Source organism: Anolis sagrei, chromosome 9 (assembly GCF_037176765.1).
Source record: "Anolis sagrei isolate rAnoSag1 chromosome 9, rAnoSag1.mat, whole genome shotgun sequence".
In the NCBI taxonomy this organism is placed as follows: Eukaryota; Metazoa; Chordata; class Lepidosauria; order Squamata; family Dactyloidae; genus Anolis; species Anolis sagrei.
Window position 1 is genome coordinate 18,109,053 of NC_090029.1, and position 11,961 is coordinate 18,121,013.

The 11,961-nt window shown below is 45.9% G+C and overlaps 1 protein-coding gene across 1 annotated transcript in view; it reads right to left on the reverse strand.

The window, feature by feature from the left end:
- SLCO3A1 (solute carrier organic anion transporter family member 3A1) overlaps positions 1 to 5,488 on the reverse strand; it is a 145,813-nt gene extending 140,325 nt beyond the window's left edge. Inside the window, exon 1 of the mRNA XM_067471309.1 lies at positions 4,947 to 5,488. Within this exon, the coding sequence (XP_067327410.1) occupies positions 4,947 to 5,093 (147 nt within the window). The 5' untranslated portion in view covers positions 5,094 to 5,488. The remainder of the gene's footprint in view (positions 1 to 4,946) is intronic.
- Positions 5,489 to 11,961: the final 6,473 nt, after the last annotated feature.

Below are 11,961 nucleotides of genomic sequence, written 5' to 3' on the forward strand. Positions count from 1 at the left end.
CCTACTGAGTGACCTTGGGTGAACCACACTCTCTCAGCCTTAAAGGAGCCCCATGAAAGGGTCACCTAAGGTTCACCATAAGTTAAGGAGGAGTTATAATGCCACCCCAAACTACCACTGGCTGGGAAAATGCCAAGAGCTGCCGTAAAGGAGCCTGGAAAGTCATAATTACGCTGGAAGAGCATTGGAGAAAGAGGGAAACACTCATCTTGGGTATCAAGGGAGGGAAAAAGAGTCCAATGGCTTTCTGTATCCACTGGGGTTTGGTTCCAGAACCTGAGTGGGTACCCAAATCCATGGATGCTCAAATCCCATTCCATACAAATGGTATCTTCCATACAAAAGGTTTCCCCTGACATTAAGTCCAATCTTGTCCAACTCTGGGGTGTGGTGCTCATCTCCATTTCTAAGCCGACGAGCCGGCATTGTCCATAGAGACCTCCAAGGTCATGTGGCCGGCATGACTCCATGAAGCACCGTTACCTTCCCGCCAGAGTGGTACCTATTGATCTACTCACATTTTCAAGTTTTCGAACTGCTAGGTTGGCAGAAGCTGGGGCTGATAACAGAAGCTCACGCCGCTCCCTGGATTTGAACCTGCAACCTTTCGGTCAACAAGCTCAGCAGCTCAGCACTTTAACCCACTGCGCCACCGGGGGCATTATATTATATTATATTATATTATATTATATTATATTATATTATACTAGCCTTCCCCTGCCACGCGTTGCTGTGGCCCAGTCTGTGTATATGTGTTTTGTGTGTGTATATATGTGTATACGTATTTGTATATATTTGTGTATATGTGTATTTATGTGGTTATGCATATACACTTGTGATTATGCCAAAGCCCCCAGTGGTGCAGTGAGTAAAACCGCTGAGCTGTTAAACTTGCTCACCGAAAGATCGCAGGTTCAAATCAAGGCACGGCATGAGCTCCCGCTGTTAGCCCCAGCTTCTGCCAACCTAACAATGAGAGAACATGCAAATGTGAGTAGATCAATAGGTAGCTCTTCGGCAGGAAGATAACTCCTGCATGCAGTCATGTCGGCCATGTGACTTTGAAGGTGTGTATGGACAACACCAGCTCTTGGGCTTAGAAATGGAGATGAGCACCAATCCCACCCCCCCCCCCACCCCCAATTCGGACACGACTGGACTTAATGTCAGGGGAACAATGTGGTTATGTGCATGCATTGTAATTGGGTTTTTTTTGCTTTTTAAGCCTCTTGTGCTGTGTTTTTCAGGGTTTTATGAGCAATGGTCACTCGTTGACCTGATAGGTGTATGCTGTCCAAATTTGGTGTCAATTCGTCCTGTAGCTTCTGAGTTATGTTAATCCCACAAACTAACATTACATTTTTATTTATATAGATTACATTATGTTATATTACTAGCCATTCCCTGCCATGCATTGCTGTGGCCCAGTTCTGTTGTTCATGGGGTTCAGAATGCTCTTTGATTGGAGGTGAACTATAAATCCCAGTAACTACAACTCCCAAATGGCAAGGTCTATTTCCCCCAAACTCCACCTTGGACATATGGAATATTCATGCCAAGTTTGGTCCAGATCCATCATTGTTTGAGTCCTCAGTGCTCTCTGGATGTAGGTGAACTACAGCTCCCAAACTCAAGGTCAATGCCCACCAAACCCTTCTAGTGTTTTCTGTTGTTTATGGGAGTCCTGTGTGCCACATTTAGTTCAATTCCATCGTTGGTGGAATTCAGAATGCTCTTTGATTGTAGTTGAACTATAAATTACAGGGGTGGCTCAATCCATTAGGCAAAGTAAGCACTTGCAGTATAGTTGATTTTGCCCAGGGGTGCTCTTGGGGGAAAATAGACCTTGACATATGCGAGTTGTAGTTACTGGGATGTATAGTTCACCTAAAATCAAAGAGCATTCTGAACTCCACCAATGATGGAATTGAACCAAGTATGGCACACAGAACTCCCACGACGAACAGAAAATATATCAGTGATTGGTTGGGAAGAGAGGCAAAATACTGTTTGCTTACCCTTGAAAATGGGAGCCCCCTGTGGCGCAGTTGGTTAAACCCCTGTGCCGGCAGGACTGAAGACCGACAGGCCACAGGTTCGAATCCAGGGAGAGGCGGATGAGCTCCCTCTAACAGCTCCAGCTCCTCATGCGGGGACATGAGAGAAGCCTCCCACAAAGATGATAAAAGGTAAAGGTAAAGGTAGTCCCCTGATGTTAAGTCCAGTCATGTCTGACTCTGGGGTGTGGTGCTCATCTCCATTTCTAAGCCGAAGAGCCAGCGTTGTCCATAGACACCTCCAAGGTCATGTGGCCGGCATGACTCCATGGAGCGCCGTTACCTTCCCGCCGGAGCGGTACCTATTGATCTACTCACATTTGCATGTTTTCAAACTGCTAGGTTGGCAGAAGCTAGGGCTGACAGCGGAAGCTCACGCCGCTCCCCGGAATCGAACCTGTGACCTTTCAATCAACAAGCTCAGCAGCTCAGTGCTTTAACCCACTGCGCCACCAGGGGCTCCCACAAGATGATAAAAACATCAAATCATCCGGGCGTCCCCTGGGCAACGTCCTTGCAGACGGCCAATTCTCTCACACCAGAAGCAACTTGCAGTTTCTCAAGTCGCTCCTGACACGACCAAAAACCCTTGAAAATTACCTAGGGCCGCCTCTGCACACACACACACACAACACACACACATAATTTCCAAATACAATCTTTCTCCTTTCCTCCTCCACACTTTCCCCCGGCAAAATGACACGCAAACCCTTAGGAAGAGCCTCCATCCTTCTGTTGTAGGCTCCCACTCCTCCAAGAGACCCTCAGGACAACCCACGCCATCGCATTCCCTTCACCGTGGGATTTGTATTATCATTTTCCCTGATAGTTTTCCCTGCAGGAAAATTAAAAACCAAGGAAACCCAACCTGGATGATGAATGAATTGGACTTTAGGTTCTTGTGGGTTTTTTCGGGCTATAGAGCCATGTTCTAGAGGCATTTCTCCTGACGTTTCGCCTGCATCTATGGCAAGCATTCTCAGAGATAGTTTTTTTGGGCTATAGGGCCATGTTCTAGAGGCATTTCTCCTGACATTTCACCTGCATCTATGGCAAGCATCCTCAGAGGTAGTTTTTTCGGGCTATAGAGCCATGTTCTAGAGGCATTTCTCCTGACATTTCGCCTGCATCTATGGCAAGCATCCTCAGAGGTAGTTTTTTTGGGCTATAGGGCCATGTTCTAGAGGCATTTCTCCTGACATTTCACCTGCATCTATGGCAAGCATCCTCAGAGGTAGTTTTTTTCGGGCTATAGAGCCATGTTCTAGAGGCATTTCTCCTGACGTTTCGCCTGCATCTATGGCAAGCATCCTCAGAGGTAGTTTTTTCGGGCTATAGAGCCATGTTCTAGAGGCATTTCTCCTGACATTTCGCCTGCATCTATGGCAAGCATCCTCAGAGGTAGTTTTTTTGGGCTATAGGGCCATGTTCTAGAGGCATTTCTCCTGACATTTCACCTGCATCTATGGCAAGCATCCTCAGAGGTAGTTTTTTTCGGGCTATAGAGCCATGTTCTAGAGGCATTTCTCCTGACGTTTCGCCTGCATCTATGGCAAGCATCCTCAGAGGTAGTTTTTTTGGGCTATAGAGCCATGTTCTAGAGGCATTTCTCCTGACATTTCGCCTGCATCTATGGCAAGCATCCTCAGAGGCAGTTTTTTGGGCTATAGAGCCATGTTCTAGAGGCATTTCTCCTGACATTTCACCTGCATCTATGGCAAGCATCCTCAGAGGTAGTTTTTTTCGGGCTATAGAGCCATGTTCTAGAGGCATTTCTCCTGACGTTTCGCCTGCATCTATGGCAAGCATCCTCAGAGGTAGTTTTTTCGGGCTATAGAGCCATGTTCTAGAGGCATTTCTCCTGACATTTCACCTGCATCTATGGCAAGCATCCTCAGAGGTAGTTTTTTTCGGGCTATAGAGCCATGTTCTAGAGGCATTTCTCCTGACGTTTCGCCTGCATCTATGGCAAGCATCCTCAGAGGTAGTTTTTTCGGGCTATAGAGCCATGTTCTAGAGGCATTTCTCCTGACATTTCACCTGCATCTATGGCAAGCATCCTCAGGGGTAGTTTTTTTCGGGCTATAGAGCCATCTTCTAGAGGCATTTCTCCTGACGTTTCGCTTGCATCTATGGCAAGCATCCTCAGAGGTAGTTTTTTCGGGCTATAGAGCCATGTTCTAGAGTCATTTCTCCTGACGTTTCGCCTGCATCTATGGCAAGCATCCTCAGAGGTAGTTTTTTCGGGCTATAGAGCCATGTTCTAGAGGCATTTCTCCTGACGTTTCGCCTGCATCTATGGCAAGCATCCTCAGAGGTAGTTTTTCGGGCTATAGAGCTATGTTCTAGAGGCATTTCTCCTGACGTTTCGCCTGCATCTACAGCAAGCATCCTCAGAAGTAGTCACCTCACTACCTCTGAGGATGCTTGCCATAGATGCAGGCGAAACGTCAGAAGAAATGCCTCTAGAACATGGCCCTATAGCTGAAAAAACCCACAAGAACCTAGTGATTCCAGCCATGAAAGCCTTCGACAATGAATGGGACTTTATGTCTCTCCTGCCCTATCTGGGGACTCAGGTGGCTTAGAAAACATACAAGAGGCAAGTAGAAAACATACAAAACAACATGAATGTAAAGATCAAGCTCAAGGCCTTTCCCAAACCCAACTGGTCCTCTGCTTTTGACTTTGGGCCACCCCCAAGCCTTTTCCACCTTGGAGAGAGGCAGGGAATGCAACCCCAATGCAGCAGGGAAGAGCTGGCATGCCTTGGCATCCCCCCCCCCCCCGACATTCCCCCTTTTTGCACCAATCCTCTGGACAGTTCCCAAGGCAGGCAAGAAACCCCCAGAAAGGTCAGCTCCTTCTTCTCCATCCTTGTTTGCTCACCAGGTAAGCTCCCACCGTGCCTTGGGCCAGCATCAAGGCGCATTCCGAGACCAGGAAGATCTGGATGTTGGTGAAGCACCAGGCACCGCCCGGGCGCTTGGCTTCGGGGCCCGGCGGGTCCCCTTCGGGGGGCTTCTTGCCCGGCATCCTCCTCCTCCTCCTCTTCCTCCTCCTCCTCTTCGTCGCCTCCTTTTGGCCCCAGCCCGGGCTACCGAGGCGCCCCCGGGGGCGAGTGCCGGCAGCAGTTTCCTTTGGGCATCCCCAGCCAGATCGCCGCCTCCAGCCCGGCCGACGCCGCCCGCACCGCTGCCATGGCCCGCTCCCTCCCCTCCTCCTCCTCCTCCTCTTTCTCCTTCCCTCTCTCTCTCTCTCTCAGCCTGCCTTCCTCTCGCTTCTCTCCTCCCCTCTTCTCCAGCTCCGGAGGGGAGGAGGGAAGGAAGGAAGGAGGGAGGAAGGAGGGAGGGAGGGAGGGAGAGAGGAGGAAGGAAAGAGAGGAAGGAGGGAGAGAGGAGGGAGGAAAGAAAGGAACGAAAGGAGGGAGGAGGAAGGAAAGAAAGGAACGAAAGGAGGGAGGAGGGAGGAAAGAACGGAAGGAGGAAGAGAGGAGGGAGGAAAGAAAGGAACGAAAGGAGGGAGGAGGGAGGAAAGAAAGGAAGGAGGAAGAGAGGAGGAAGGAAAGAGAGGAAGGAGGGAGAGAGGAGGAAGGAAAGAGAGGAAGGAGAGGAGGGAGGAGGAAGGAAAGACAGGAGGGAGGGAGAGAGGAGGAAGGAAAGAAAGGAACGAGAGGAGGGAGGAGGAAGGAAAGGAAGGAAGGAAGGAGAGGAGGGAGGAAAGAGAAGAAGGAGGGAGAGGAGGAAGGAAAGAAAGGAAGAAGGGAGAGAGGAGGGAGGAAAGAGAGGAGGGAGGGAGAAAGGAGGAGGGAAAGAAAGGAAGGAGGGAGAGAGGAGGAAGGAAAGAGAGGAACGAGAGGAGGGAGGAGGAAGGAAAGAAAGGAAGGAGGGAGAGAGGAGGAAGGAAAGAAAGGAACGAGAGGAGGGAGAGAGGAGGAAAGAAAGGAAGGAGGGAGAGAGGAGGAAGGAAAGAAAAGAAGGAGGGAGAAAGGAGGAGGGAAAGAAAGGAAGGAGGGAGAGAGGAGGAAGGAAAGAGAGGAAGGAGAGGAGGGAGGAGGGAGGAAAGACAGGAGGGAGGGAGAGAGGAGGAAGGAAAGAAAGGAAGGAGGGAGAAAGGAGGAAGGAAACAAAGGAAGGAAGGAGGGAGAGAGGAGGAAGGAAAGAAAGGAAGGAAGGAGAGAGGAGGAAGGAAAGAGAGGAGGGAGGGAGGGAGGAGGAAGGAAAGAAAGGAACGAGAGGAGGGAGGAGGAAGGAAAGAAAGGAAGGAGGGAAGGAGAGGAGGGAGGAAAGAGAGGAAGGAGGGAGAGGAGGAGGAGGAAGCCAGCTCTGCTGCTGGAGCCACTTGTCTTGTATCATGTCGTCATTATTATTATTATTATTATTATTATTATTATTATTATTATTAGGGAGGGAAGAGGAAGCCTTATCTGCTGCTGGAGCCACTTCCCTTGTATCATGTCATTATTATTATTATTATTATTATTATTATTATTATTATTATTATTAGGGAGGGAGGAGGAAGCCTGCTATGCTATCATGTTGTTGTTGTTATTATTATTATAGACCATTTCCTATTTTTACAGGAAAAAAGAGAGCAGGAAAGAGGGAAAAAAGCTTAAGGAAATGATGAGAAAAAAGGGATAGAGGTATTATTAAAATAATATAATTAATAATAATTAATAAATGAAACACTAATAAATAAAATGAAATAAAATTATTAATAATGTTAATAATATTAATTTTATTTCTTTTCTTGTTTTGTTCTGTTTCATTTTCCGGATGGAGTCCACAAGAGGGCACTAGACAGAGAAGGATAGTCCATTTTACAGGGTGGAGGGTGGGTTGAAGGAGTTAAACCATTTCCCTCTTTCCCTGTTATTTTCCCTACCCATGCTGCCATTGTCAAAATTACAATCGTTTATGAAATGGGAAGTGGGGAGGGTGAATAACCAGAAAAAAATGGCAAAATTGCTTTCGTCCTTCAACTCTCTCCCCCCGCCCCTACATAAAATGGACTATCTTTCTCTGTCTAGCACCCCCTTGTGGCCTCCACTCAGATATTTATTTATTATTATTTTATTAATGTATATGGAACAGTACCATAAACATTAATAAAATAATAATAAATTAAAATATAGAATAAAAAAGAGGGGTCCAGAGAAGGGAGATCCAAATGATCCATAATTTTGGAAACTATTGATCTGGGGAAAGGCTTAAGGGAGCTAGGGATGCTGAGCTTGGAGAAGGGGATCTGAGAGCCATGTTTAAATATCCGAAAAGGTGTCACAATGAGGACTATGACTGACCTTTGGTGTCGCCTTGTGCCCTCTTTCTCCACCTGGTAGCACTACTTTAGCTGTCATGGTTCCATGCTTGAAACTGTAGCTTGGCGAGGCTCCTGCACCATTTAGCAAAGAAGACTAAAGACCCTACAAAACCACAACCCCAAGGATTCTATAGCATTGAACCATGGCAGGTAAAGTGGTGTCCAACTGCATTAATTCTACAGTGTAGATGCATGCCAAGTCTCCAAAGTACTGGCATAGAGTGTGGGTACCTTGCCACAAACATCCTTTCCCACCTCCCTCACAAGGACTTGATTCCAATTTTCTCAAGCTCCTTGGAGTCAATTTTCCCCAATGATAAGAGAAGAATATATTCCAAAGAGAAATTATAATTAGACAGATTTCTCTCCAGGATGTTCTGAGTTTCCAGATGGTGCTTTTGAAAGGAAAGCTCTCCAAACAAAACTTGGGGCCGAAGTGAAAATTGGATTCCCACTCAAGAATCCCACAAGAGGGTGAAAACACACAGGCTCCTCCAAAAAAGCAACTTTTGTGGCTCTCCAGCTGCCATTGGCACCATCAAAGGGATTTTGATATGGCCAAAGGATCCAAGGAGGGCTAGAAATAGATCCCAATAACCTTCCCATTCTTCCGGATCTCCTTCATTGGTGGGAGAAGAGTGAAGGACGGAAGTAAATTATCAATCTATTCCAGAGGTATAGTCTACACCAGAGCTTTCCAGACCCTTAAACCTAGGTCTTATTGAAGGATATAAGAAGAAAGGATCCCAGAAAGGGTGGTTTCTTAAGTCTGATGCCTTAAACCCAGGTCTTATTGAAGGATATAAGAAGAAAGGATACCAAAATAGGTGGTTTCTTAAGTCTGATGCCTTAAACTCTGGTCTAATTGAAGGTTATAAGAAGAAAGGATCCCAGAAAGGGTGGTTTCTTAAGTCGGATGCCTTAAACCCTGGTCTAATTGAAGGATATAAGAAGAAAGGATCCCAGAAAGGGTGGTTTCTTAAGTCGGATGCCTTAAACTCTGGTCTTATTGAAGGAAATAAAAGAAAGGATCCCAGAAAGGGTGGTTTCTTAAGTCGGATGCCTTAAACCCTGGTCTAATTGAAGGATATAAGAAGAAAGGATCCCAGAAAGGGTGGTTTCTTAAGTCGGATGCCTTAAACCCTGGTCTAATTGAAGGATATAAGAAGAAAGGATCCCAGAAAGGGTGGTTTCTTAAGTCGGATGCCTTAAACTCTGGTCTTATTGAAGGAAATAAAAGAAAGGATCCCAGAAAGGGTGGTTTCTTAAGTCGGATGCCTTAAACCCTGGTCTAATTGAAGGATATAAGAAGAAAGGATCCCAGAAAGGGTGGTTTCTTAATTCAGATGTCTTAAACCCAGGTCTTACTGAAGGATCTGGGAACAAAGGATCCCAGAAAGGGTGGTTTCTTAATTTGGATGCCTTAAACTCAGGTCTTATTGAAGGATCTAAAGAGAAACAATGCCAGAAAAAGTGGTTTCTTAAGACTCATGTCCTAAAAATAATGGAAAGGGAAGCCTGGGAAGTTCCCCCATTGCTGCCAATGGGACAGATCTTCCCAGAGCAAAAATTGATCTTTCGGCAGCCAGATCAAAAAACAGAATTTTGCCCACCTGAATTCAGGAGTCTCCCAAAAAATGCCACTGAAATCCAGACACCGAAAATGACATGGGGCTTAGCCGAATTGCATACTCCTATTCTCTTGTGCAATAGGTGTTTTCTCCTACCTATCATCTGGAAGCTTGTTCCATTTCAGGCTAGGAACTGACCTTGGAAAAGCTGTATATCTGGGCTGCAATTCCCAGAATCCTCCAGCCAGCATGGTCACTTCCACATAAGCACCAGTGTACAAGACATTGATTCTTCTCCCACCCATCACAGAGCATTGCAATCCGGGATCCACACCAGGCAATGTTTAGTATGGATCGGTGTGTGAATGCGCCCTCCATTTGGCATTTAGCCTGAAGTGCCCACTTTTCATCCTAAGCACCCACTAATTGTGGCCCTCCAGACCTCCTTGTGGCATGTTCTATACAGCACTTAAATGCAAAAGAGATTAAATTAAAGCCAGGCCCAGGGCTGTGTTTGTTCTTTTGGTGAGAGATGTCCTGGGAAAATCTGATTGTGTTTTCAATCAGATATCAATGAGACGTGCCGGCCCACAAAGGGCTGTGCAGAAGCTTTCCTGATCTTGTAAAAGTCTATTCTGCATAATGATTCCCTTGCATTGCTTCCATTTTCAACATCAGAGGCAAACTGAAGGCAGAATTGCTCTTAAATGCCTAGTCTTTTCCCATCTTTTGTGCATGGTGGAGAGTGAGCGAGAAAGAGAGAAATTATCGGTTCCTTTTCATCGTTTTCCTTTCTCTTTTAAAAGAAAACAGCAAATGTACTGCTGTTTTGCCATAATTTAGGCAAATCATTACGCTCACAGCAACTGTATTCTGCAAACCCACAGCACCAATGAAGGTTCATAGCAGCATAATTGAGCATTTTAGAGACGGCATGGTGCAGTGGTTTGAGCACTAGGCAATGGCTCTGTAGAACAAGATTCGAATCCCTATTGACCATGGAAAGCTTGGGCAAGTTACATTCTCTCAGTTGCATATAGGTTTGCCATAATTTGGCAACAACTTGAGGAACCTATTTCTATCTTGATTTGGGATGCATATAGCTGTGCACATTTTGGAAAATGTATCTTGTAAAATGTTATTTATTTTGTATCAAAAGCATTTCATAAATTAGTATAAAACTGATACAAATAGAAGGAGCACAAGTGGCTAAATATATTTTGACCAAAAATGGGCAACAGTGACTGCATTGTCTGTAGCCTCTAACAATTCCTCTGTACATGAGGCAGGACATTGTGAACAGATGTGAAGCTGTCTGTTCTGCTCCACAGTCACACAAAGTGGAGGATTCTTTTAGGTAGTGCCATTTTATCCAGTTGTCTTTTGATCTGCCCACTCCACTTCTGAGTCTGTTCAGGGACTTCCATGTTGCCCATTCTTGGTTTGCCCCTGGAGGAAGACCCTCATGGGGGGCCATCCAATTGGGATTTCCTGGTTTCGCTGCCTGGAGGGATACTCTTGCTGTTGCTGGGGAAACATGGTTCTCATGAAGCTTTTCCTTGATTTGAGTGTACTGGGAGGGGCTGATAGCCATGCAGTGGGTGGTTTTCAAGAGTCCAACCTTATTTGTTGTGCAGTTGGCAGCAACTTCCCATCACACATCGGAGGGAGGGGGGCAATGCCAGCTAGCTTGTAGAGTCTATCAACAGGTGTAGGTTTACAACATCCTGTAATTACTCTGCATGTTTCATTCAATGCTATGTTCATTTGCTTTGCATTGGCAGACCTATACCAAACAGGGCAGGCATACTCAGCAGTTGAGTAAGACAAGGCCAGTGCTGATGTTCTTATTAATTTTGGGTCTGCACCCCATGCACTGCCAGTAAGTTTCCACAGGATGTTATTGCATGCAGCTACTTTGAGCTTAGTATTCATGCAGTGTTTCCTATACGTTAGTGTTCGATCTAAGGTGACACCAAGATATTTAGGATGGAAACACTGTTCAAGCTCTTGACCTTCCTAGGTAACTTTCAATTTCCTGTTGGTGTCACAGTTCTGTAGGTGGAGAGTGCAAACATACAACTCCTTTGTTACACCAACTCCACTGGCTGCTGATCAGCTTCCAAGCACAATTCGGAGCGCTGGTTTTAACCTTTAAAGTCCTAAACAGTTCTGGCCCAGACTACCTATCCGAGCGTATCTCCTGCCACAAACCATCACGAAGTTTAAGATATTCAGGAGAGACCCTGCTTTAGATCCCACCATTATCGCAAACGCGGTTGGTGGGGACCTTCTCGATAGTGGTCCCCCATCTGTGGTACTCTCTCCCCAGGGACATCAGATTGGCCACCTCCCCCTTGTCCTTTAGAAGACAAGTAAAGACTTGGCTCTGGGGTCAGACGTTTGATTAATGGATAGAGGCAATTGGAAAGAAGACTTAGGATATTTACGACATTGAATCTGTCAAGACTTGGATTTGGTTTTACCAGCATGTTTAATTCTACTGTCTAATGAATTATATAATGTGTTTTAGTGACTTTTAACGTTTTAATGGTTTTAATGCTTTAATTGTACTTCGAATTGTTTACTTGTTGACAGCATCATATGGTGCTTGTGTGAGGCCACCCTGAGTCCCCTTTCATGGGGAGAAGGGCGGGGTAAAAGTACATGAAATAAATAAATAAATAGTGTCTTGGCAGGGTTAGGCTTAAGGTGGTTCTCATTGTAGTACCTGGAGAGATCGTTCATGGCATTATTTATTTATTTATTTATTTACAGCTTTTATATTCCGCCCTTCTCACCCCGCAGGGGACTCAGGGCGGATTACAGTGTACACATATATGGCAAACATTCAATGCCAATTTTTGACATACAGACATATACAGACATACACAGAGGCTATTTAACTTTTTCTGGCTGCCAGGGGAGCTGTCGCTTTCCTTGTCCATCTGTGACGCTGATGAAGCACTTCCGCATTCCCCGCATGCTTCCCCGCTGGAATGCTTTGC